This window comes from Hypomesus nipponensis, chromosome 9 (assembly GCF_054491055.1).
Source record: "Hypomesus nipponensis isolate SF chromosome 9, ASM5449105v1, whole genome shotgun sequence".
Classification (NCBI taxonomy): Eukaryota; Metazoa; Chordata; class Actinopteri; order Osmeriformes; family Osmeridae; genus Hypomesus; species Hypomesus nipponensis.
Genome location: NC_140369.1, coordinates 7421179 through 7448598, shown reverse-complemented (window position 1 = coordinate 7448598; position 27420 = coordinate 7421179). Strand labels below are relative to the sequence as shown.

Sequence of the window (27420 nt, the reverse complement as noted above, 5' to 3'; positions counted from 1 at the left end):
GCCTGAGACAGGATGAAGCCTGAAAATTTCTAGAAGACACCTCACATGATAAATGTAACATATTGTGTACATAAACGTTGGTGATTAGAGGTGTAGGCCACTGGCAGGTTTTTATGAACACTTTTACGTTGTTTAGTTAAGTTTATTTTCAGTATGTATCTACATCAACATTTACAATGCACAATATGCAAGGCCATTAAGAGGTACAATCCATAACACTGTAGGTATAACTCATAAACACAACTAATAAAAGCAAAACTGATTAGCGTAAGGCATTATGAACAGTACAATGTAATGATTTACAGCATGTGATAGTGTCATGTGATAGTGAAGTAAGGACTACCTGCATTTTGGCCAGAGTTAAAATGTGGCCTAGCAGGTTGGATTGCCTTTTGTTTTGACGTCTTCAAGTGTGAAGGGTAAACGTTTAGAGGAAGGCACACTGTCACAGTGTCACGAATTTTTCCTCGATTGATGCCAAACCTGATTTTGGTAATTGTACTGTATATGACGTCCTAGCTTATCTCACAAGGATGTCACACATGCAATTTGTCATGCATACTGTATTTTGACAGCAGAAACAGAAAATTGTAATGGTTATCAAATGGAACCATTTCTTAAGTGCTTGTTTAAAGAACATGGATTTGTCATTCATTAATGGCTTCAAATCCACCTGAATTATTACACGTTTAAAGTAAATATTTTGGGGTGAAATCAAACAATTAACTGAAACTTTAAAAACAAGTAAAACATTTGAGAAACAGTTGTTCAGGATCATACTGTCATTGTTTTTGCATGTGGGTAGATGATTTACTGTGATAAACCGTTATCATTAAGAATACAGCAAAATGGTCTCTTGCTGGAAACATATAACATATAAGAACATTTCTGTACAACAATCTCATATACCTCACTTAAACATATTGAATATTAGGCCTACACAATATATATACTCAACATATAATATGTCATATGCTAAAATGGCAACAAACTATTCTTTCTCTTGTAAATACTGTCACAACTTGTAAATACTTATTTGGAACATTATTTCTTTCTTAATTTTGCATCAAAAAAGTACATAAAATCCATAGCAAGATTAATGGACAGTTATCTCATATTCAAAAGGGAGGCGATTTATAGATGGGAGATTCAACAGTAGAAAAATGATGGTTCTGTACTGAGTGCACGCCGGTGCTGGGACATAGTTCCTCAGAAACGGCACAAACACACGTCACATTGTCAGTGGGGTTTAGGATGGAGGAGCGCGAGTGGAGGCATGCAGTCTCTTTCTAACTAGCAGCTTTGTGCCTTTTATGATCTGAACAGAAAACGACAGGCTTGTGTTCTTTTGTGGCCTCTTCGATTTTGGTGATTGGTCAGGAGTGGGTGCATTACTCTCCATTAAACAACAAACTCCATGCAGAGGGTCTCCTTCTCCACTAGGTGGCAGCATGGCTACAGATCCTATTTTCCAGTGAGGCATTCTCACAGAGTGGGAGTTTATGAATCCAGGAAAGACGAACAGAAGTCACCTCTTGACAGATACGAGTGACAGTGCGCTGCTCTGTGGGAAGGCTGGGGCAGTGTTGAAGTGGGACTGAGGAGGGAAAGCAGGTGCTATAAAACTGTGGCCTCTTCTATGGCATTGACCCATCTGCCAAAAAGAGAAAACAACATGTTATTTTATCCAAAAAGCCCGGTGTATTTGAGGTTAGGGTGACTGCTATTTCATTGAACAGTAATTTGAGTCCCTGATGTGTGTGTCTGTGTTGTTGTGTGTGTGTGTGTGTGTGTGTGTGTGTGTGTGTAGAAGGCGGTGTGTGTATGTGTGTGTGTGTGTGTAGAAGGCGGTGTGTGTATGTGTGTGTGTGTAGAAGGCGGTGTGTGTATGTGTGTGTGTGTGTGTGTAGAAGGCAGTGTGTGTGTGTGTGTGTGTGTAGAAGGCGGTGTGTGTGTGTGTGTAGAAGGCAGTGTGTGTGTGTGTGTGTGTAGAAGGCGGTGTGTGTGTTCCAAGCTGACCTGCGCGCTGCATGCTCGTCCTCTGCTCTGAAGGTGTAGTAGAGGGTCTTCTTGTGGTAGAGGTGAAACACGTTGCTGCTCTGCTCTCCCTCTGGTTGCTCTGACAGCTTCACTGTGAAGCCCTGCAGAGGAAGACTCTCTGATGCCACCTTGTCCTGAGGGGAGCGAGGAAGGGTGAGAGGGGGTGGAAGGATCTTTAGCTAAACCTAACACTCAGGAATACAAACAGGAATACTCCAATTTAGGTCACTGACTCATGTCAGTGGACGGATGCACACTTGAGTTGTCCATGACGTTCAATATTATACAAGACATGGTTCAAGCAGATCATGCACAAAGAATTAAAGTGAGAGAGCAAAGAAATTCTCCACATGAGGACATGTGCATAGGGGCTTTAGTGTGTTTGTATGTGTGTGTGCATGTGTGTGTGTTAACGTGTTTGTATGTGCGTGTGTGTTTGTATGTGTGTGTGTGTGTGTGTTTGGGGCTGGTGTGGGAGACTCAGTGCCCCCTCACCTCGCGTGCTGTGAAGGTGTAGAGCACCTTGTCTTTGAGGAGGAACCACAATCTCTTCCATTTCCTCTTGCTCTTCTTGCGGCGCTGCAGGATGCCGCTCATGGTGGAGCCCTCGGCCCCCAACACCACCTGCAACACAGGTCAGAGGTCACTGTCAGGGGAGGAGGACACTGGCAGTGGTCCAGCACTGTACTGGACAAAGTACATACATACACTGGGACATTGGTGGAGTGACATAAAGGAGAATGTACAGGCAGAGGGAGAGAGAGAGTGGTTGGCTAATGCCGTGGGCAGACTATGGGTCTCGGAGACAAACATTTCTGTTTTCATAACTATTAAGTAAATCCGTTGCCGGCTTCAAACACTCTGAGATCAACCCGTGCCAAACAAGACCGTGAGTAACGTTCTCTCATGTCGGGCCTGTTATTGGTGTTCCCTTTGATTTGAGAGGCACTGCTTTGATAAATAAAACAGTCTATTCTAGTCTATTGCGCAGGCTCCAAAAACCACGTGTGCTGCGTATGAGCCCAGACTGGGGTGCTAGGGTTCCAGACCTGGCTGAGAGGGGAGTTGTTCTTCCTGCTCCTCCACAGGCTGGGGGTCTGGAGGGTCTGGAAGACTGCGGACAGGGGCCGGCTGGCCCTGTGGGAGCGAGGGCTGGAGTCACCACACGCCCCTGACACACTGCCACCTACACACAGGCACACACACACACACACACACAGGTAACATTAGTATGAAAAGTAAAGAAATGTTTACAAAACAAATAAGTAAGAAAATATTCTTTGCAATTCAAATATTCAGTGAGGTGAAGGTGGTGTATTACAGGTGCACTGTACCTCTTTTCCTCAGCTCGTCATAGCAGTGGTCACACACTTTGGACAGTCTGTCTTTGAGATACTTCAGAGGGTACCTGTTCTTGGAGCAGGCACGACACACAACCTGGGTGAAAAAGCATAGAGGAGGGCGTCAGTACAAAGCCATACAGACGCGTACACAGGATCAACTTGATAACCAGATATAACAACCAGATATAACAACCAGAAATAGAACCTAAATAATACCCAACAACATGATAACCTGGAACAGTATAACCAACAGGATGCGTAGGCGGTGGCCTGAGTTTCTGACCTTCCCGCAGGCGTTGCAGTGGTGGCGTCGGAGGGTCAGGCTGAAGTCAGAGGTGCAGTTCATACACATCATCACGTGAGACACCGACACCATGACTGGAGCTGCCTCTCCCAGGGCCATCCACAACTTCTCTCGGGCCTGGAAGAACACACAGCAATGTTACAACTAAAACTTCTTACTGCATGAAAACATTTAGATATGTATTTGGACTTGACTCCGGGGTAGCAGAGCAGAGTTACATTTACATTTAGTAGACGCTCTTATCCAGAGCGACTTACATTAAGTACAGGGACATTCCCCCTGAGGCAAGTAGGGTGAAGTGCCTTGCCCAAGGACACAACGTCATTTTTTGCACGGCCGGGATTCGAACTGGCAACCTTCTGATTAATTGCCCGACTCCCTAACCGCTCAGCCATCAGAGTTGCATTAGGAGTGAGATTGTTTACCTCGCTGCAGGGTCCTCCGAAGGTGCAGAGTCCTGCAGCGTGGTCCGCTATGGCCCGGCTCAGTGTGTGGAACCAGTCCTCCCTCTCTCCACATGAGCTACACACACACACACAGAAAACATGCTGAATATTACATTTATTTACGCCGCCTCCCTTCAGGAGAGAGCAGAAATGAACATTAGCTAGCCACATCCCTAAAAAACAGGACTTATGAGACGAGAGGTTTATGTGCTTGAGAGCCTTGATTGCTACCAACTCCACAACAACAAAGGGAACGAAAGTATGTTCCTAGACACCAAGACACCGGTCCAGTCTGTGAGAGCACGAAGACCTGGCCTTACTGGTACGCATGCTCCCTCACCTAGCTGACAGCGTGATAGTGATGTCAGACACCTCGATCCTCAGGCCGTTCAACACGTTGTCTATGACCGGCTTGCTGACCTGGAGGAAAAGACAAGCACGCGACCTGTCAACAAACTGCATACTGACACAGAGAGTCAGGGGCTAGACCATACTTCTGGGGTCAAAGGTCAACTCACTTTCATCCCCGACAGAGAGAGGGTGTTTTTCAGCCTGTATTTCCCATCCTGCTGGGGGTAGGTGTACAGCATCATGTCATTCATCTGATGGGAGACAGAAAAATAGGGAGGTCAAAAATCCCATATCTCATATGAACCTATACATGTTACGGTGTGATTAAGTTGTATCCATACAATTTACTTTAGGTATAGTAAACAGTGATGGAGGGAGATTTTATAATGGCAGAGTTTTGGACAAACATGGCTTTATAACCCTCTACTGCCACCAGGAGGCAGTGTGAGCTTGTCCAAGTTCCTGTTAGCTTGTGAGTCACACGTTCGTGTGTCTGGATAGTCTGTTTCCTTTCACACCATTCACACCTCTCAGCTTAATCCTGCAGCCACCAATTCCGATGTTAGTGCACAACAAAGCCTGCATGATAAAAGCCAAGGTTTGTTTGCTTATCACACACAAAGTATTGAAGAACATGCTTCGGGCCATTGTGTTTCCAGCTGCCTTATTTAGAAGGAGACAAAAGAGGTGACATCATTGCTCACACATCATGTGTGGTCTAAACATCCGTGGGCCATAAGGCTGCATCCAGGAATTCTCCGCCCTCTCCTTCCCAAATGTCTATCCACTCCAAGCCATGTCCACTAGCCCTGTCCACCATCCCTTCAGTCAGCCCTGTACCCCAGCCCTCCTCCTATCCCTGTCCACCTCCCCTCCTCCAGTCCCTGTCCCCCAGCCCTCCTCCCAGCCCTCCTCCCAGCCCTCCTCCCAGCCCTCCTCCCAACCCTGTCCCCCAGCCCTCCTCCCAGCCCTCCTCCCAGCCCTCCTCCCAGCCCTCCTCCCAACCCTGTCCCCCAGCCCTCCTCCCAGCCCTGTCCCCCAGCCCTCCTCCCAGCCCTGTCCCCCAGCCCTCCTCCCAGCCCTCCTCCCAGCCCTCCTCCCAGCCCTGTCCCCCAGCCCTCCTCCCAGCCCACCTCCCAGCCCTGTCCCCCAGCCCTCCTCCCAGCCCTCTTCCCAGCCCTCCTCCCAGCCCTCCTCCCAGCCCTCCTCCCAGCCCTCCTCCCAACCCTGTCCCCCAGCCCTCCTCCCAGCCCTGTCCCCCAGCCCTCCTCCCAGCCCTCCTCCCAGCCCTCCTCCCAGCCCTGTCCCCCAGCCCTCCTCCCAGCCCTCCTCCCAGCCCTCCTCCCAGCCCTGTCCCCCAGCTCTCCTCCCAGCCCTGTCCCCCAGCCCTGTCCCCCAGCCCTCCTCCCAGCCCTGTCTCCCAGGCCTCCTTCCTGCTCTCAGCTGTGTGAGAGACTGGCTGGGTGGCTGGGTGGAGGCAGTGACACTGCAACAAGAACAACAACTCAACAACAACAACAACACAATCAGACTGAGACCGTGACTGTGACCATACTGCTTCTTCTGTGAACCTGCTCCACCCTGCCTCTCTCTCTCAGTTATTTACTCTCTCTGTCTCTCTCTCTCTCTCTCACACGCACGCACACACACACACACACACACACACACAGAGTAAGGCATTACATATTGTTTCCTAGGAAGATCCTAGAAAATGCAGGAATTACTTTACCAACCACTTTTACAGTCATTGCCAGATATACCAAGCTTGTACCACACCTGTCCTCTTCATACCCCTCTTTCATCCCCATGACACCCTTAAACCTTTCACCTGTCGCTCTTCCCTCTTTTGACAGCTCCCCCTCTGTCTCCCATCTCTCTGTAATCCTTCCTCTCACTCAACCTCTCTCTTGGGCTTTCTGAGACCTTCCACTGGTTGCCATGACAGTGCTCTGATGGTGGAGTAGACGTGTCTCAGTGTCGGAGCTATGTCTCCATGACTGATCATCTCTATTTAAAAACACTTTCCACAAAGGCCCTTAAATGACGCCTGGCCCTCTCTGACTGAAGATATAGGGTGTTACACAAGTGAATGGGAAGAAAGGTATGAAGGAGTGAAATACGCTGTTGTTACAAAAATAACAAACAATGCTATATTATGTCAACATTAACACCAAACTCTCCTTCCCTGCTCTATCTACATGTGTGATCCTTGGTTATTCCTCCTCCTTCTCTGGGTCTAGAGGGTGTCTGGCTTTCACAATCCTGTCAGTTCTCTCCCTACACAGGAAGCCAGCATCCAGTGACCCACACCAAACATCCTGTGAGGAAGTGGAGCCCTGGAAAACAAGCCCTGAGAGAGGGAGGCCCGGTGGCCTTGCCCCCCCCTCCCCCGTCTCCACTATCTGCCCCTCAACCTCCCATGTCTGTCTCTACCTACCCCACTCCGCCCTGTGGCCCTGTCTCCTGTCACCTCCCCTGTCCTTCCCTGCCCCACCTGCAAGCCCTTCGTCAACATAATCACCGCACAATGCAAATGAAATATAACTGCAGAGTTTGCAGTTGTCTCGTGTGGTTAGATAGAAAACACACGATACTTACCAGGAACAGGTGTCTGGGCTGCCGACTCTTCCTGGATACTTTCATGAGAGTGCCCTCCTTGACAAACACCTGCACACACACACACACACTAAGTGAGCAATAAGGCACTCTGTACATTTGGCCTGCTGCGTCCTGGGACCGATCCAAGCCAGGGTATTGGTGGTGTGATAGCATTTTCTCTGCGTATGTTGTGTTATGATAGTGAAACTGAGTAACACTGTCCAGACTCGCACTCACCCTGCCTGGCTGGAGGAGATCTCTCTTGCCTCTGACACTGAACTCTATGTGGACCAGCCGCAGCAAGTTCTCCTGGGAGAAACACAGACATGTTTTCCAGTGAGGGACAGGGAGAATGGGAGGGCGAGGATTCAACTGTCCTTGTTTGTTTGTGAATGAGAAGGAGGGAGGCGGAAAGGATGTGTGGCTGGAAACTGAAAGGGAGCTGGGGAGATAGATGGATCCTGTGTTTGCCTGTTAGTGTGTGTGTGTGGGGCGGGGTGCACTTGTGAGACAGTGTGCTTGTGAGTGTGTGGGGGAGGGAGGGAGGAGGGAGTGCCAGGGTCAGATAGACGGAGGAGGAAGGAGACAGGGAGCAGGATCAGCGGGGGAGGAGGTGTTAATGAGCACGAGATGCAGCGAGAGAGAGAGAGAGAGAGAGAGAGAGAGAGAGAGAGAGAGAGAGAGAGAGAGAGAGAGAGAGAGAGAGAGAGAGAGAGAGAGAGAGAGAGAGAGAGAGAGAGAGAGAGAGAGAGAGAGAGAGAGAGAGAGAGAGAGAGAGAGAGAGAGAGAGAGAGAGAGAGAGGGGGAGGGGGAGGAGTGAGAGGGAAGGAGGGTGACAGCGTGGGCTATCTGTGACTGAGCTGAGTGGGTGTCTGTGCGAGAGGGATGCGGCGTGACAGCGACTCAGAGGAGGATCTGTGTGCGGGAGTGTGTCAGCCCTCCTTCACACTGCACCCTTTGTTACGACGCACCCGGGACCTTTTGATGACGTCATCTTTTCTCGTCCTTGCATAAATCACCAGTGACAGCGGAGATTCAGAACGGTGTGGTCACCCAGAAAAAGGACGTGCACTCGGAACATCTAAAGTACAGGGTCTCCCTGGTAACATCAGCAAGGGGCTACCAAGGATCTAGTTAAAACAGTACACTCACATGCGCATACAGGCACACAAACAGAAGACCTACCCCCTGCTTGAGGTTGTCGTTGGCCTGGTCCGCTACCTCCGAAACGACCACAAGGGCAGCTGAAGCACAGAGCAGGGATAGAAAGGGTTCATGTGAGTCACTGTTCTGTGTTCAGTCCACACTGCCTGCCTGTCTGGGCGTACGGCCTTCTGGGGCTGTGGAGGAGCTTCCCTGGGTGGGAGTGGCAGATGCTGGGGGAAGCGTCACAACATCCACACAGCTGAAGGATGTTTGCACAGATAAACATACCTTGTGTATCTTCGTATTCTTTTGAATCTGGAGAGAGGTTGTTTAGGTAATCTAGAGCAAAGACAGAACAGAACATGTTAGTTTGAATGACACCTGTAACTGATAAATGAGTGGGTAATGTGTGGAACAACACAGAATGGGACCTATTATCCAATAAAGATTCTCAGCCATAAGAGTTCAAACTGTCAATCCAGTTTAAAACAACATGTGGGATCATCCCTAGATCCTTCTCAGTTGTGGCTGCAAAGTTTTCCCCTCCATTACTAATCTATTCTCGTCTTTGTATGCGTGTGTGTATGTGTGTGTGTGTGCGTGTGTGTGTGTGTTTGGGTGTGTACCTGTGAGCAGCATGCGGTACTGGAGCACTCTCACAATAACCTGCAGCAGCTGGTGTTTCAGTGGGACTGCTGCTCCGTCAGGGCCCTGCGCCTGCACACACACACACACACACACACACCATCACACCTACGCATAACACAGCACGCACACAACAACACAAATTGCAAACACACTACTCTCTATCGGGTCACCTCTGTTTGGCTGGGAGAGGTCACTGATGAAAAAGGCATTGTTGAAATAACCTTGCCAGAACGTTCTACCACCCCGTCTGACCTACACGTGTGTCCTCACCACACAAAACGAGAACAATCTCTTTTCTTCTCCATAAAGAGATCGTTTGTGAGGTGAAAGAGGAGAGAACGGTACAATAAAAGATATCTACAAAACCAATCAGGGTCTAATTGTCTGTGACAGGTATTCATTCCCACAGAGGGCTCAGAACTGAGTGGTGGAGGAAGGCAGAAACACACAGCAGCCCTGAGGAGCGTCCTTATTCTACAGAGACCCATCCTTCATTAGAGAGGCAGGGAGGGCACCCTGCCAGAGAGAGCACTGTCTTCTCCTTTACACTGGGTGACACGCACCTACACACCTACACACACCTACACACCTACACACACCTACACACACTTACACACACCTACACACACCTAAACACACCTACACACACTTACACGCACACACACTAGGCTGAAGGGAAAATCCTGATCAAACTGATGACCCTGCAAAAGGGAGGAGCAGGGACCTGGACAAGACAGTCTTTGTCTTCATTATCAGAACTCACTCCTGACAGAGAGAGGGTCAAAACAGAGCTCAAATTGCAACCCGACTTCCACGGTGTGAACCACCCAGAACACTCATCAGCCTCCCTAACCTTTCTCACAAACATCTCTCTTTCTCTTTTCCTGTCCCATCCTTTTCTGCCCATGGTGTAGGAGCTGGCCTTTCTCCTGTCTGTACCTTGTGCTGTAATGTACTTTCTCTCTCTACGCCTCCATCGAGTAGGACGCCTGTGGTTATTTGCTCCAATAAAGAAACGGCCATTAAATCGTCTTACTGACAGCCTTTCCTGGAGTGTCACTTGTAAGCTGCGATCTAATTGACACTTTCTCAGAGGAACTGGCCCGGGTGGCGAGCCAGAGATGATAATTAGCTTCAGGTTGTTTGGATGATGGAGCCAAGGAGGAGGATGTCTCTGTACGTGCTAGTAAAGATTACAGCAAACACACACACACACACAGACACAAACACACACTTACATGCACACTTCTCCATCTCTGTCATGGCCTGCTGGTTTTGGCTTCTGCACACTCTGATCTAATTGGAGGTTGTAAAGGAGGCGGCCTCTCTAATTAGCTTCTGTCTGCCTCATTGCCCGCTGCCTTTACTATGATCCCACTCCATCGCTCTCTCTTTATCTCTCTCTGTCCACCTGCTGCATTCCACACAAAATTACTCGTATACTCTTGCGGGGAAAGAAGTTACTTGTTGTATGATCTTGTTTACTAAAGAATGCCAAAGCAGAATGCATCACATCAGCATTCACTGATGTGATGCATCCACGTATGGCAACGCACACATGCACACAAGTACACGTTAACACTCACACTCGTACCATTGGCCAGTGTTTATAGTCAGAACACAACCAACAGGCAGCTGAGGGAGGAGGGGCTGTAATCTGGTAAAGGTCCTACAGTGATCTGATCACGGTCGTGAGCTACTTCATCACTGTCATCACCACATCCACAATGAGATTACACCCTGCTGCACTGTGGACCGGCACTTAGAGCGCTTAACAGTAACCATTCTACTCTCACACTGCAGAGAGAGAGAGAGAGAGAGAGAGAGAGAGAGAGAGAGAGAGAGAGAGGGGGAGGGGGGAGGGAGGGATGGGAAGAAAAAGAGGAGAGAAGAGAGTGGGTGGGAGAGAAAAATATAGTAAAAAAGGAGAGAAAAGTGAGAGAGAATGAGAGAGAGAGAGAGGGTAGAGAAATAAAGAGTAAAAGAGAGAGAATCGGATAGAAAAGTTAAAGAGAGAGATGGATAGAGGTTACTAGCAACTCGCTCAAAAGATCACATGAATGGCTACCCCTCTTTGATTTGATCTGGTAACCTGACATTTACAGATGAATGGCTGTTTTTCTTTCCCAGCACTGAGGCGCTGACCTCTGGTCTCCAGGGCACATCCAGAGCCCCCTGGTCACTAGGGCACATCCAGAGCGCCCTGGTCTCCAGGGCACATCCAGAGCGCCCTGGTCACCAGGGCACATCCAGAGCGCCCTGGTCTCCAGGGCACATCCAGAGCCCCCTGGTCACTAGGGCACATCCAGAGCCCCCTGGTCACTAGGGCACATCCAGAGCCCCCTGGTCACCAGGGCACATCCAGAGCCCCCTGGTCACTAGGGCACATCCAGAGCCCCCTGGTCACTAGGGCACATCCAGAGCCCCCTGGTCTCCAGGGCACATCCAGAGCGCCCTGGTCTCCAGGGCACATCCAGAGCCCCCTGGTCACTAGGGCACATCCAGAGCCCCCTGGTCTCCAGGGCACATCCAGAGCGCCCTGGTCTCCAGGGCACATCCAGAGCCCCCTGGTCTCCAGGGCACATCCAGAGCCCCCTGGTCACTAGGGCACATCCAGAGCGCCCTGGTCTCCAGGGCACATCCAGAGCCCCCTGGTCTCCCTCATCACAGCAGGGTCAGTAACACACGCAGCCCAGGAGCAGCTTCCTCACAGCACACCACATCCATCACACACTCCCCAATACCACCACCACAGAGCTCTGGACTCTGGCAGAAGCAGGCACCTCATATGGCAGTGAGAGGGGTGCAGAATTCAATGTCAAACTGAGCCTATTGTGACAATACAAAATGAAATATGATTTAAAATCTCTTATGCCCACACCTGAATTCCTTCTCTGGTATACATTTGACCATGTTGGAGCCTCAGTATCTCTGGTGAGGGCAGCTGCTGCTGAATATTCATCACCCCAGACAGTTGGTTCCTTGTCAGGCTGCGTTTCTTTTCGCTATAGAAATGCGTATCAGCCGATCATGGCAAATTAAAATATAGCTCAGCACCCCTGTTTCATCCATATGTAGGTTCTCCATATCTGTGGGTGGTCTGGGTCACAGTACTGGGTAAGTGTCCTGGGCAACATACCAGCTACGCCACACAGCCCAGTCTAATGAATCCTGCGCACATTAACATAACTGAATTAATCAAAAACTAAGATAGAAAACTGCTGTAGATATCAGCCCAGTAGATACAGTCTGCTTTACATCAGCAAATGATACTGGCAATTCTTTAATGAATAAAAAAAGGTAACTAGTGAAAAATGTTCTTATCAAGGTGACCTGGAGACCAGAGAGAGATATCTCGTTCCTAAACACTGAATCAATTCTACGTCAGCAGAAGCTTGAATGGAAATAATAATGATGGCTAGACCTCCAGTGAATTATCTGGCTGTTAATATCCTGTAGTTACTGGCTGCAATTAATAATATACCCTGTTGTCATCATTAGGGGAATCATACATGTTTTCCTCAACATGGGAGTTGTAGTTTTTCCAACAAATCCTTATTTACACTCTCACAGGTGATGGCTAGGATCAAGTGTCCATGGTGAAAAAAATCTGTTTCAGGTGTTTGAGAGCTATAGAACATGAGGCAGTGAAAAGGTCAGTTCTGTAGGTGAGCAGGATAGAGATGGGTAGGAAAGGCCAGTAACTCCCTGTGGAGTCTGGGTGACAAATCCTCACCCAAATCCTCACCCGTAGATTACAAGAAGAAAACCCTGCCTGAATAAAGTCTTCGTTAGATCCTTCCACAAGATGAGATATTGCGAAATGTACTCAAAATGACCAAAGACAACCTGCATGAAACAAGCAAGTGTGTCAATTCCTGAATCTGTCTCATCATATTTGGCAAAACCTTTTTTTATAATTAGTATTATAAAATGGTTAGTCTTTGATTATGTTTGTTGAATCCATTGGATAGTGGATGTAAAAGTTCCTGTCCGCATTCAACATCGTCCTACAAGGTATTTACACACTTTCTGTGGGCCTTTAGGTTTCTGGTGGGGTTGTGGCATCTTACCTCGTACTCCTTGGTGATGGCAGCAAAGGCAGGGCAGAGCCTGCAGCTCTCCTCCAGCAGAGACATGCTGCGGTCATACTCAGATATGTAGTCGGAAAACACAGCAAAGTCCTCTCGGCGTGACAAGATGACATCAACAACCCTCTGACTCTCCTCCCTAGAGAAGGGCAAAGGGCAGAATTCAAGTTTCTGTGATGAAGACTACTGAAATAATTTATGATCAGTTTCAGGGAAATCTATTTCAGAGGGTGGTTGGAGAAACAAATAAGTTTGTCCTTAACAGAAAAGAGCATCCATTCTTTTACTGAATGATGTTTTCAGCAGAGGAGTTTTTGCTGAAACGTCTGTCCTGTGCTTGTTATAGCTGTATGTAGATTCACAGGAGTGTCATTTTATGCCCTGTGAGCAATCTAGGTCTGTGTAATATGCTGTCTCACCATTGTTTAATGTGTAATATGCTGTCTCACCATTGTTTAATGTGTAATATGCTGTCTCACCATTGTTTGATGTGTAATATGCTGTCTCACCATTGTTTGATGCGAGCCTCCAGCTCGTTGAGGATGTTGCTGTGAAGAGTGTAGACCTCAGGGAGCATGCCCAGTATCTCCCCCAGCCTGTGTTCCCCCAGCACGGGCTCCCCATAGTCCCCCACTGCAGCCTTCACGGCTTCCCTGAAGTCCTGCAGAAGGAAAGGGGGACAGGCGAAGATGGAGGGAACGGGAGAGATGGGGGAGTCAGGCAGGTAGGGAAGGGAGGGAGGGGAGACCGGAGGAAATCACAAAGGGAAGGAAGGTTGGTTCAGTCCTCCTAAACATCCTTCCTGTCCCTCTAATCCACCGTCACCTCAGTGCTCCTCCCTCTTGGGCTCGGTCCAAGCACTCAGGAAAACGGCTGTTTGGCTTAAAGGGAATACCAGGTGTTGTCTTGCATAATGGTGTTTTGCTGGTCACTGCTGCAGTGTTGATAAAAGCTCTCGTAGACCAGCCTACTTTGAGGTAGGGACCCCATGAGTTAATACTTCATGGGAATAATGGCCCTTCAATAGACGTGAATACCCTTAATAAATGTTGTTTATCTACTCCAAGACTTGGAAAAACCGAAGAAACCTCCCCAAAATGGATTGAATGTGTCAAAATGCTTAACAAATATCTTTTGTCTGACCGGGCGTAGCTGTCTGATATCTCAGAACGTAGCTAGTACAAAGCCATAATGTGTCTACAAGGACGCCCGTCTGGACCTAATCAATTTTAGTTTGGAGAAAGGCACAGACATAAGACAAACAGAGACATACGCTCCGCCGAGTGAACAAGATAATATGGTGACACTGTGTGCTTTACTGCCAGCCGTTCATCATGTGCTATCGATCGTGTCTGTGTTAGCATTCATCACTGCTGCCGTGGATCAGAGCTGCTCCTCTGACTCTCCCCCATGGGATACACACACTGCTGTCCTGGCCTGGCCCAGACACAGCTCACTAAAGCCTCAGTCCACAGGGGGAGCTTTACCCTCAGATTCTCTCATCTGCTTTCAACCAGGCTCATCCACACTGTAGTTGGATTCAACCCGGCAGGTTGATTGAAAATGCTAACCAGTCTGTTGCACAGCCAGTTGAAGACGGTCAAACTAGAGGGAGGGGGATTCTCAGAAGGTCAAGGGTCTTATGAGAGGTGCAGAGGAAAAGTACTGAGGTGTACATACTACCATAATGAATGCACTTCAACCATGTACAACCGCACAAAAACCTATTATTGGAGAAGCCTTCCAGAAGAACCCCTGAAAACACAACTTCACTTCCCATTTGGGTGCAGGCTCTTCAGTGTCTTTGTATTCTAGTTATTCCCAATCAAACAATGGAACAATAGCCAGCATGTTTTCTCCCTTCACTCACTGATGGTGGTCCTTCCCCTAGCTGTGTGTCCTGTCTGTGTGTATGTGTGTGTGTGTATACTGTATCTGTGTGTGCGCTTATATATGTGTGTGTATTCACTGTACGTGTGTATATTTGTGTGAGTGAGCCTTGGAGAAAGCTAGGAGTCTGGGGGTTTCAGCTCATGGACAGCAAACTTCATACAGCCTGATGACTTGTCTTCACCACACAGAAAAGGTGTGGTGAACACACGTCGGTCGTGTGTCCTCTGTTCAGGGATGTACTGTATCCCCAATAGGTTAGGCTGCTGCTCTTATACCTTTAAGAATAACAAGGACTTGTATGTCACCCATGCATTATGCAACAGTGTGATGAAAATATCTTGAATGTCACACTTGAAGGGTAGGTATAAGGGATTCCTTCCTGCTATAATAACATTAGGCCTATTGAGAAACAGTAAGAAATCAAGGTTAAACTGCTGCTCTCAAAACGTGGCGAGTGTTCAGAATCTGTGACCAAAGGAATATGTAAAAATTGCAATATTTGAAAATGTTAAAAGAGGCGATCTGAGAGCACTGTGAGGCTGTCAATCGTCCATACGATTTCACTGGAAACTTTTGAATAATTATCGTGGTCACACATTAAATAGGATCATTAGAGTTGAGGGACGCATAGTATTTGCATTACTCAGCTTTTTAATGGCGGCAATTTACACAAACCTACTACTTTCATATTTAGATGAGCCAATCATAAATCATGGTGTGAACACATAAGTAATTAAGGCTATGACCTTGCTCAAGGTTATACAGTCCAGTCTGACTGATGGAGCTCCCCAGTCCGCTCCTGTCAGGACACACCCAGGCAGGCACACACACACTGGGGTACCAACACCAACAAATACCTTCTTCTGTTGCTCCTCCAAAATTTGTAGGATCTATGGACTTATTTGTTCATAAAATATGATGTAATTGATTGCTAACAGCCATGGCATATCTAGAAACCTTTTTTTTTGTGTGTTTCTCAAGGAAAAAATCCATCTTTTATCCCTAGCTCTTTGGGGATCTGGCCTGGACACTGGCCTTGACAGGCAGCAAATGAGGAATAATGGGAACAGATGATGACAGCTGGTTTTGATGCATGGTTGACCTCAGGGACTCAGTCACTCACCTCTGGGTCCTCAGACCTGTATAACCCTCGGTCCAAACCCCCCATGACTCAGCCGTGAGTCTCCAGCACATATGATCTTACATAGCCTATGTATATACGATGAAGACACAGAGTATAGTATACAGTATGGACCTCTCCTTGATTGTTCTCAGTCAGTAACTGTAGCAGTAATGGACCTGAAACCTTGTCAACTACAGTCTGCTGTGTGTACCCTGCATCATCAACAGACTGGCTACCCTGCAGCTGACCATGCCAGGGTTGTCCCAACGAGGAAGTCCACCTCACTGGAACAACACTGATAAAAGGAGGGAGTGGGAAGGGGGAGGGGTGTTGTAGACAGGAGGGCTTAAGAACAGACACACCGAGGAGGAGGTGATGTCATCAATGGGTTTTGTAATCTATACAGTACTTGTATTCATAAGGGCTTTTCCAAGCAGAGGGATCCCTTATATAATAAAATTAACTTCTTATTACATTGAATTCTGCCTTGCAAATCACAGCTTTTGCTAAATTAATATGATTTAAAATGTAATGTAAACTGAAATATCTTTCGTTAGGGTTTCTTACCTCTTGAAGGTGCTTGAGGGCTTTTACATGGCTGAAAAATAGGAACAGCACACACTCCATTTAGAATGGAAATATTTTCAAATGTTCCAGAAACATCCCAGCTATTCCTTGACAAGTTATTAACAACACAGTATTCGAAAACAACCGTCAACTGTCTTGTGAACCTGTGCTAATACCTTATAAAATACACCTGTGTAATTAACTGTCAGTAAGGTTTTCCATGGATGCGGCTTGTGCATTAGCTAAGACAGTGATATAGAGCAGAGAAAGAGAGAGAGAAAAATAAAGAGACAGACAGAAAGACCAGATTGTGAGGGAGGGAGAGAGTGTGCGTGAGAGACAGAGAATAGTCCACCGTAAAGCGGAGATGGTGGTGAATACATTACAGAAGATACTCACTGTCTCTCTGAGTCTACCAGCTCTTTGGCAATGTAGAAGGCCCGGGATCGCCCATCAATCTGGGTGACAGGAGCGAAAGAAGCAAGAGAAGAATGAACAGAGCTGATGTTTAAAGGCTCTCTATGGGCACTTCTTCCTGTGGAACATTAATAGCAACAGCTACGCTGCATCGAGGAGATTGAGGGAAAAGCAAATTCAGTTTATTTTTTTTATTCTCCACTGTCAAAATAAGACAGATTATTTCATTAGAGCACAGCATAGACGTGAAAGCTTTCTCAAATACATGACTTTAAATTCAAATGCATTATGTATGAGTGGCTGTGTTCAGGGCAACAACAATGTGCCCATTGATTTAGAGGCTAATCAGCAGCCACTAAACATTCAAACCCTAACATGACATGAAGCCAGTTAAGGATTTACCGACATTGGTCTCACTTTAGTGAATGTTGTTTTTTCCAACAGGACAACTATTTACAAATACAACGCTAATAGCATGTTAATCTTTATTTCCTTTAAATGCGACCAAAACACTTTCATCCAGAACACAGTTTTTGGGACAGGCTCAAGTATTTCTCTCCCTGAGATTGTTTTTTTCTTTTGAAGAAGTAGAAAACAAGAGTGAGTCACATGGCCAGAGCCAGGGTGATATTATTGTGGCAGAGAGACAGGGTGGAGTCCATCTCTGGACTGCTGTAAAATGGCTATTGCACACTAGTGCTAAGGAGGGACCAGGGATCAGAACTGGAGAGGACACGTCCCATAAAAACATGTTTGGCTGTGAATCCTTCTAGAAAAAGGCTCTTAATTCAGGCAGACCAACTCACAAGTGTTTTTTTCCCCTAGTATCAGCAAACAAGCCGTTGAACCCCATAGTGTTGTGTACACTGGTGATTGTGTACTGTGTGTGATGTTCTCCTCACCTGTCTGTCATAGCCCTGCTCCAAGCCCCCCTCCTCCTCTTCAGAGGTGCGTCCATGGTCCTCGTCAGCTGACAGCCCTGCTGGAGCAGCAGTCACTGGGAAGGGTTCTGTATAGGCACTGCAGCAAGGACAGACACAGACAGATAAGAACAAATGGAGAACCGAGACCATAATAGAATAATCAAGGCTCCGTGGAACAAAGACCCGCATAACTATGCAGAACCAGAGATACGGATCTTCAGAAGAAAGATCGTCTGGATGTAGCCAGCATGTACAGCACTGTAATGTATTTGAACGGCTTCCTATATGTCTCTCTTCATCTCATTTCAATTAGACGATCCTCCTCCATGTGTGTTGTGTGGGTCTGTGCTCTGCATGGCAGCGTGGATGACTGGGAGCAGATTGCAAGGACATTAAGAGCATGAGTGGAGGCGTGTGATATGGGCCCCTGTAGTGTACAGGTTCACAGTAAGGGATAGTAATGGAAATCAAAGCTGTCGAGAAGGGTGCCTCCAGAGAAAGTCACAGTCACTTAAGCAGTTTGAGGATTGCACATACACACACACATACACACACCAAGACATCCACTTTAAAGTGGACATTCACACCAGGTGGTAAGAAGTATCCTAATGAGCTAGTTGTATTGATGACTTGACCAGTCCCCAGAGTAGAGAAAGACTATTAGCTGACTGTGCTCCTTCAGCTCCTATGGACCAGAGGTTAAGAGAGTTCCCAGCTGGACTTCATCTTCACTGAGACACAGTCATCCTTCATGTGGCTCAGACCACACTGAAGGCTCATACGCACACACACACACACACACACACATACACACTCACAAACCCACACGCACACACACCTTACTCTGGCTGAGGAGGAGGAGGGGGCATCTACCATTCATTACTCATCTCTGACCTCCTTCCGTGCCCAGTATTGGGCAGGTCGTGCTGATGGCTGGAGAGCCATACGTACACTCCTTCTCTGAGCTCTGGGTTACTGTATACTGAAGAGGGTGTTCTTCAACAGTCTCACTAACACTGAAAGAAAACCCCTCTTTATCCAGCCCACCAGATCTTCGTCTTTGACCACTTTATCGTCATGAATCTGTGTTTCCTGGACACGTTGAGATTTCAGTGCGGTTATGAATTGCAATACAATTTAACTATAACTGCGTATTGGAGTGCATTTGCGTCCAATTGTGCTTTCTTTAACTGTTATATTGAAAGGTCAAATATATTTGAGGTCTGTGTTCGAGATTACTAAAGATTTTTTTTTTTTATAGCAATAGAGGTGTAGGTGTAACCTACTTTTACTTGATGACTTGTAATATTTAATTCAATTGAGCTAAATCTTTAGCATTAGAACATCCATTGGGAACAATCAAAATTGCCTTTTTGTGCCTGTAATGGCACTATTATGGGAAAACATGCATGGCTGAGATGGGTCCATTAGCCAACACAACGTGGGAGACATGGATGCAGATGGGATTTTAGAGAGTAAGAGCTGTTTTAAACTGTTATGTGCTCTTTATGATGATGACTTTGTGTGCCCCATGGCTGTTGTGCTAAGTTGAAAGTACAAGAAGCAGAATGCTAAGAAGCTAGCCTAACTGGTGCCCTGATTGTGGCTGTCATTATGAAGGAGGCCCTAGTCTTTATGCAACAACAACCACAACATCGCCTCATTCTAAAGCCAGTAATAATAAGGCTGAATGAGCTAAACCGTCAAGCTAACTGAATGTTAGCTGGATGTTAACTGGATAAAAGGCTTAACATTGCCGCATTACAAAGTGAAGACAACAGCACCATTCTGAAGGGGACCTGACATTCCTAACACCACCACACCTTGTTTTGTTGTTCCAGTCACAGGGGAGTCTGGGAACCTCCACCCCACCCTACTGACCCCCATCCTATCCCTGTCTCTCCCAGCCACCTCTCCACCCTTGTCCTGCATTTCCTGTAAACAGCAGAGTGGAAGAGCCCCTAGGCTGGACGCTTCCTCCCAGGGGGATGACCTGGCAGTGACCTCCGAGCGCCTGGCACTGGGCCTGGGCTTGCAGCTCCGCACGCTGCCCCGCCACGGCACACCCTGCATGCCTGGCACCTCGCCTCAGCACCCAGCGCCCAGCCACCGCCCAGTTCAACAATGCACTTGTGATGACTCTCTGAACACCACTAACGTTCCAGCTTCTACAGATGTGGAGTGTTGGAAGCCGCTCTGTACGGCTGTAAAGGGGTTGCAAACTGCCCCACGGAAAACAACAACAACTGAAAAAAGTAGTCCTGGAAAAGATAGTCGATTCTTTAACATGCACAGTAGCACTCCTTTGTGTGGGTTTGGTCTGTTGATAATCCATTACAGTAGAGCTACATCAAAGCAGTAGCCTGGTAGTGCTCCACAAAGGGAGACGTCACAAAGAACACTGAACACATCTCTGAAAAAGTGCCGTCAAGCTGAATTTCCTAACTGACAATGCTGTGTTGGACTGTATGGCTGTTAGGTCCAACACAACTTGGCCAACAAGACTGCACTAGCACACACTGTCTCATATGCTAGGAGCCTGTTTTAGCATTCATTATCACTGCCTTGGATAGGCCTGCATAAATCATTACTGTGTAGCCTATGTCTTTACCCAACCTCTGTATTATGCTTACAAAAGACACATTTTCTTTATTGGCCTAAAATCTATGCTGAAACCGCGTTTAAACAGTGCTGTTCATTAATCAAGTGTGAGAGAATGAATTCAGAGTTGGCTTTCTAGTAGAGTGTAATAGCATTCTTACTTCTCTGTAACTGTTTGCTTTGCTTTTGTCCATATTATCCCTCCTGTGTCTCACAGCAAAGCAATGTCCTTATGGGCTCCTCTGGCCAGGACAGCAGGACAGCAGGACAACAGGACAGCGCAGCCCTTCTGAATGGGCCGGCCGGAGAAGAGTGTTGACTGCTGAATGTGTTCTCAATAAATCACTGCCATCATCGGCCCTGTGGACTAGGACAGTGGCAATGTCAACCCTTCAGCAGGAGCCTAGGAGGGGAACTCGTACACACACACACACACACACACACACACGCAGAACGAGCAGCCAGGCAACCAAGGCATCTCCAGGGAGAATGCAGAAGAAGTGAGGCAGGGCCAGGCAACAGGACAGATAGGCCTCCTTGGATCAGTGAGTGTGGTCTAAGGTTTGAGACCTTCGCTACACAATGAGCCAGATCGACCAGGAGACAAAGAGCCTGCAAGACTATTGTCTGAGATGTGAACCAGATTCAAACCTGGGCTCCACTGTTTTCAAGTGGAAACCAGCTCTAAGGAGGTCCTTGATCAAGATCAGGGCATGGGATGTCTCCACTGGTACACAAAAGCCGGCAGAGGAGATAACAATGAAAGATACAACAGATCGTTGGTTTTTGCTCCGGAAATATATTTCTTTGATCTCTTTAACACGGGGTTATTCAACCCTGTGGAGGTGTCATGGTGTAGGTTTTCATTTTAATTTCAGTTTAAACTAACCTGATTCAACCTTTCAACCAGCTAATTATTAGAATCAGGTGTGCTAAATTACTGTAAACCTAAAGCCCTGCTTCAAAACATGATTTACAAAACAAGAGTCTTCACATTCAGTATTAAACAATGAATTTCAATCAGTGTAAGCTAATATAATCTAAACACACTTACACTGAAAGTACTGCATGCACTGTGTAACAAGTCTTGGCTACATGTGTGTGTAATAAACAGCACTGCAGGAAATAACAATAAATGGCAGCTGAGCCAATCTCAGCAGAACTGCTCTGAAAAGGATGTCTGGAGGCTCCTAGTAATGACCTGTCCCTGTGACCAACTCACAGGCCGTCCAGCAGAGGTGTGTAGTGATGGCTGTGGGGAGGCCTGGCCCTAACAGAGGTACAGGGAGGTTGTTTAGTACCTTGTCCTACCTCTCACCAACCTTCTAGGGCCCCATGAAAGAGAAATGCCCCGGATAACCTCCTTGAATAAAAGCGATCCTAAACTTAACTGCAAGTGTTGGATACGGGAGAGTAATTAAACCATAACTGCTCTAACTTTTTCTCCCGTTCACACACACACACACACACACACAGACACACGCACACACACACGCACATCTTTCACCCCTCTCTCCCCTGACATACACACTTTAACACTTTTAATTGTAACACATAATTACTTATTCCATTATGACTAAACCTGCACTCTATGAGCTAGCCAGTCTTGGGCAGCTCTAGCATCCCCTCAGACACACACTGAAAGCCAGCACCAGATGCTGCCTTCACATCTAGAAAATGAAAAAGCGAGATAAGCTCTCCCACAAGCATAGTCCATCTTCCCCCGAACCCAACGATGCTCAGCACAGCAGGCTGCTCATCCTACACATATTCCACTCTACAAAAGAGAATCCTACTCAACCAGGTGCTCCCTGTTCATCCCAGCTAAAACTATCTATCAGATGGTCTGGAGGTTGAGATTGCTATTGAACTGATAGGATCAGTTCAGGCCAAACAAGCCCACTGATGAGGAAGAGAGTGGATCTGAGTGGTTTTCTGTATTCTCCACCCTAGAATCTATCAAGCGAGTACATGGAGCTCTAATTATGAATCCTAGGATATCCCCACTAGACAATTTTATATAGTTACATTGATCATTCTGACTAAAAGGCACTGACATCAAAAGGATTCCCCAAATGTTCCTTATGTCATCCCAGTGCTGTACTGTACCTTTCAGTCTCCTGCTCAGGCGACTGGGATTTGCTGTCGATCCCAGGGAAGCTGTTCATATCCACATAGCCGTCATTCTCATTGGAGGGAGCCACCATCCTGTTGGGGTCCTCAAAGAACTCTGTCACCGTCAGGGCTCGGGTGGTCCTGCCTGGGGGAATCTGGATGTTTTCATAGTCAGAGTTCAAGGCCGGGATGTTCTCGTAGTCGGACGTGTCAGCGCTGGGGAAAGAGATGGAGCGGGGCTTGGTCAATGGGAGGGGCATGAGGGGGCGTCGCGAGCGGTCCTCAAAAGATTCCACCCTAGACACGCCCCTGCTGCCGTAGCCCTTGAGATCTCCTTTCCTTCTCTGGGGGTCTTTGTAGAGGAGGAAGGTGGTGGGCTGGTCAGGGCGCTGTTGGGGTTTCAACATGCGGGACTGGAGCTGGGGGGAACTGTTGGTGCTCCTACGGTCCAGGTCCAAGACTCTGGCTGGACCATGGTGACTGGACTCAGAGGAGGACCGCGAAGAACGAATGCTACCGTCTCCAAAACCTTTTTTCTCTGGCTTTCTTCTGAACTTTAGGGCCAAGAAGCGTTTAAATGAGGACTTTTTCTTCTCGGGTTTACCGGTGGTCTCATGCTGGATGAGAAGGGACGGGGAGCTCTTTGTGATAGGTCTCTTGGTTATGTAAGCCAGCTCAAATGGTGGCGGGATGTCCACTAGAGAGGTTGGTGTGGAAACCCCACCGGACGATTGATGGCTGCGCTGAGAGAAACTCCCAGAGGAAGTGATGACACAGGGCAGAGAAAGAGTGTCATCTTTCCTCTTCAGCCTACCCTCTTCCTTCAGGTATTGATCACCGTCCAGTTGAGCAGCCAATGACAGTTCACGTCCCTCTGCGGAGTAGGAGCGTGGGTATAAGAGGAAGCGGCGAGGTTTTAGAGAAGGAATCAGTCTGTTGACCTCTGGCTGCTCTGGTCGTCTCAGGGGCTGTCCGTTCTGGTCTAAGGCCACCGTGCAGTAGTCATGGCTCTGGTACTCTGTACCCGTCTCCTCAGGAACCGTCTCAGGAACATACCCCGGAACCTTCCCCGAGTAGGACCGCGACCTTGTCACTATGGTCTTCCTGTCGAAAGAGACAAAGTTCTCCCCTTCAGAGTCAAACCCTGCCTCCTCATAGATATGTTCCTCGCTGTCAGAATCGGTGTCCTCTAGGTAAGGCACAATATGGCAGTCCAGTTCCTCTATGTCCTCCTCAAAGGCCTCAGTGGTGTGGGCAAAGACCACCCTGTTGGTGAGTTCAGGGGTCCTGCCCAGGTCCAGGTCCGTTGGCACAGTTATGTTGCACAGCCTGAGACGAGGCTGGCAGCTGTTCCTCTGACTGGAGAGAGCCTGTTCTCGCTGGGCTGTTCTCTCTCTCGCCGTCTTCCCTCGGATCTGCTTTTTCTCTGTGTCCTCGGCCTCCTCGTCATCATCTCCTATCTCCACGTAATCCTCTGATGAGACATACTCCAGCTGCTGGAAGTCATGTGCCTCGGGGCAGAGGGAATCGTCAATGTCTGCGTATTCGTCCACTGACTCACTGTCCTTGGCTTCCTCTGTGAACTGGCCGGAGAGCTCAGTGCCCTCCCGAATGTCACCGTCCTCTAACCGCTTTTGCTTATCTTCTAGCTCTGCCACGTCATCTGATGACACATAGTACGGTTCTTGGTTCGAGGTGCCTGCTGTCGCCAGCTGCTCTGAAGTGCATGGTTTGTCATCGTTGCAGTTGACATCCGGAGTCATCTCTGGGTCAGCTGTTCCGGTTGTGTCCGCAGGCACCATCTCTATGACGGAGTAAGGCTCAAACACGTCCTCTGTGCTGGCAGTGAAACGGAAGCGCCCAGAGGGGTCCTTTGTGGCACGTTCTGGCTGCCACACGCCCGAGTCACCCGCCTCCGCCGGGTCACATGTGTCAACAGCATCCTCTGAAGGGCCAATCACATCGTAGGGATACTCCTCACACACTGTCGGAAGCGAACAGCCGTTTGAGCCCTGTGAGAAATGTTCCTCCTCTGCCTCATCCTGCAAACAATCCCCATGTGGGGCAGTGTCATCAGTCTCAAGACGATTGTTACTCTCTGATTCTGGTTGGCTGAAAGATAACTGTTGAGAGTCTTCTTGCACTACATCTTCACATGGGTCTCCCGTTGGTTGCTCGATGATTTTGGTCTCTTCAGTAAATCCCTGTTCTCCAACCTGTTCTCCTCCCCTCTCGTCTTCCCCTTCCTCACTGGTCCCCTTGCAATCTGTAATTGTCTGGGTCAACGTGTCGTCCCAGTCTTGAGTGTCAGAGGGTTCCACTAGCGTGTCATCATTGTCACTCTCAGGTGGGTTCAAGTCTTCTGTTTTGCCAGGGTTCTCCCTTTCAGTAGCGTCAGCAACAGCTCCGTCAGTAGCATGAATACTATTCACAGAGCCTGCGCTTTCTCTTTCAGCAGCATCCTCTTGTGCTTCTCCTTCTCCCTCCTCCTCTTTTTGCTCTTCCTCCATTGTATCCTCGCAGCTGACGTTGTCATCATGTCTGACTTGAGGGTTTTCCTGTGGTTCTCCTGGCTCCTGTTCTGGGGAGGAACCCCCGGGCTCCTCAGAGTCCCCTTCTCCTGGCTCCTGTTCTGGGGAGGAACCCCCGGGCTCCTCAGAGTCCCCCTCAGAAGAGCTCACATCTCCATTGCTCATGCTGTGATGAGAACATGGCTCCTCCTCCTCCACACGGGGATCTGACAGGAACAGGGGTCCAGGTTTGGGAGCAGCAGGGGGCTTGGGGCCCTGGCCAGAGGGACCTGGCTTTGGCATCAGCTTTGATTGCACCTTGATTGTTAGATGACTGCGAATCTGTGGTTGAGGGACTCGTTTCTGGTAATCTGTGAAGAGACGAAAGATAATTGTAACTGTAAAAGGCCATGGTTGAATCCCTGTTATTTAAGTGAATGTATTTAATTCCTGTTTATGATATATATTCCATGGTACATTTTAACACAAAATTGACAACAACAAAAAAACAATAAAGAGAAATAAACTGATTTTCAAATGTAGAGGAAATATATTTATCTTATAGTCAGTGGCATACAGACTATTGAAGGGCTCATTATCTGCAGGAAAAACAACATAGTGTTGCACAACGAAATCTCCCTGTCTGGGACACTAGGATGTAAATGCAAAGCAGCATGCAGTATGACTGACACTTCAATTCAATACAACGGCTTGTGCACAGAGTGACATACTGTGATTTTGACTGGTGGATCACATGGGGTTTTGCATGTAAATAACTGTATGTGTGAAACAAAATTCTCCATCAATGCAGCCTTTATAACACATAACTTTGTCCAGAGTACTGACTTTTAAGCGTTTAGGTAAAACACACCCTTACTTAACCCAACGTATACGCTCGTGTTCTCTTCCTGTTATTTAGTACCTGCCCTGACGCACATCCTATTAAACCCTGTGTGCACTCTGGGCTATCTTTCTTTCTCACTGTTTTCTGTTTCTCTCCTTAGTCTTTAAAGCATTTATCTCTTATTCTCATTGTCTCCATCTTCCTTTCTGGCTTTATGTCTTTCTCTTCCTCTCCCTTCTCTTTCATATGAGATGTGACTTTCCTTTCAGTGACTGTTTCAGCGGACTCTTCTGAAAAGACTCCACAAAGGAAGTCCACAAGGAAAGAACTTTAAAAACGCACCCTTACTCCTCAATTAACTTTGCTAGGACACATTTTTACAACACAAATGATGTGATTCTTATAAATTGCCACAACCACATGCACGTCTTGCTGAAAAAGTTGTTTCAGTATGTCATACAGTAAAACCAGGAGAAAACCTGGGTTCAGCCCCTTAGCAAACAACAGGATATGAATTATGCAACAAGAATTTGATTGTAACAAATGTTACAAAAACAAAGGAAAAGACAGTCACTAGGACCTTGACTGAGCCAAGTGACAGGATGTGATCTCAGTCTTTAAAAACATAACACAAAATGTTACTATAGTGAGACTAGTTTTAATTAATCAAAGATTACTCTATTATCCACCTCGGCCCACAAACCCCAAACACAACATAGACCATAAGGCAACAGTAGGAATTGACCAACTTACTACAGGGCATTTAATCACTGCTTTCAACCGTCACAGTTCATCTTGACTTTGAGGTCCAGTTTTATCCCGTCTGACATAATAACTCACACCTGTCATGTAAGACTAAATCAAAATAGTAAACCTGTCTGATCAATGATCAATCTTCTATTCAAAGCAGGAGCACAAGTGCGTTATTCACTGTGATGACACATGAAGTAAAAAAGTGTATATTGCTACAATCTTCTGTCATATTTTCAACTAACATTTTTGGAATAACACGCAAGCATGAAAGCAAGAAAAGGGGAAAGAAGAAATGAAAGCTAAATTTAGCTATGACACTAAAAGCCCATAGTTAAACAACAGGATGTAAACGGTGTAAATAAGGTGCAGTCTTGCTTGATTATTGCATTAAATGCAAGGATACAATTACGCACCTGTGTTCATCTTGGGACATCATCCACCATAGCAACCGTTTACCATCCACATTTTTTCTGAGGGTGAGCACAGTACATCCCAACGTTGAGTAAAGTCAAACTTATTTCGAATACATGATGATGAAAATATTGGAATTGTTTCAATTCTACGTTTCACCAGTTGTCTCTTTGTCTTTGCCGATATAATCACTTGATCACGATTTCTCTTACAATGTAGGAGGTTTTTGTCCATTGAGAGCGTGTTCCCCCTCAGTCGATGCGCGACTGGAGCGCTCGAGGATGCATTGCAACTGT

General features: G+C 47.3%; 1 protein-coding gene across 2 annotated transcripts; it reads right to left on the bottom strand.

Annotated features, from left to right (window-relative positions):
* Positions 1-121: 121 nt before the first annotated feature.
* Positions 122-27393, bottom strand: fgd5a (FYVE, RhoGEF and PH domain containing 5a). Of its 2 annotated transcripts, none has more exons than XM_084705194.1 (21): positions 27127-27393; positions 22601-25487; positions 17870-17987; positions 16950-17008; positions 16551-16581; positions 13477-13628; positions 12950-13106; positions 8855-8945; positions 8517-8567; positions 8268-8326; positions 7320-7391; positions 7083-7151; positions 4652-4735; positions 4474-4553; positions 4113-4209; positions 3667-3804; positions 3375-3477; positions 3090-3226; positions 2536-2664; positions 2020-2174; positions 122-1654 (listed from the first exon to the last, which is right to left on the bottom strand). In XM_084705194.1, exons 1-21 carry the CDS (start codon positions 27134-27136, stop codon positions 1618-1620), a joined length of 4716 nt encoding a protein of 1571 aa, XP_084561320.1. In that variant the 5' UTR covers positions 27137-27393; the 3' UTR covers positions 122-1617. The 2 variants fall into 2 exon arrangements, with proteins under 2 accessions (XP_084561320.1, XP_084561321.1); XM_084705195.1 differs by having other exon boundaries at positions 2563-2664.
* Between the last annotated feature and the right edge of the window lie 27 nt (positions 27394-27420).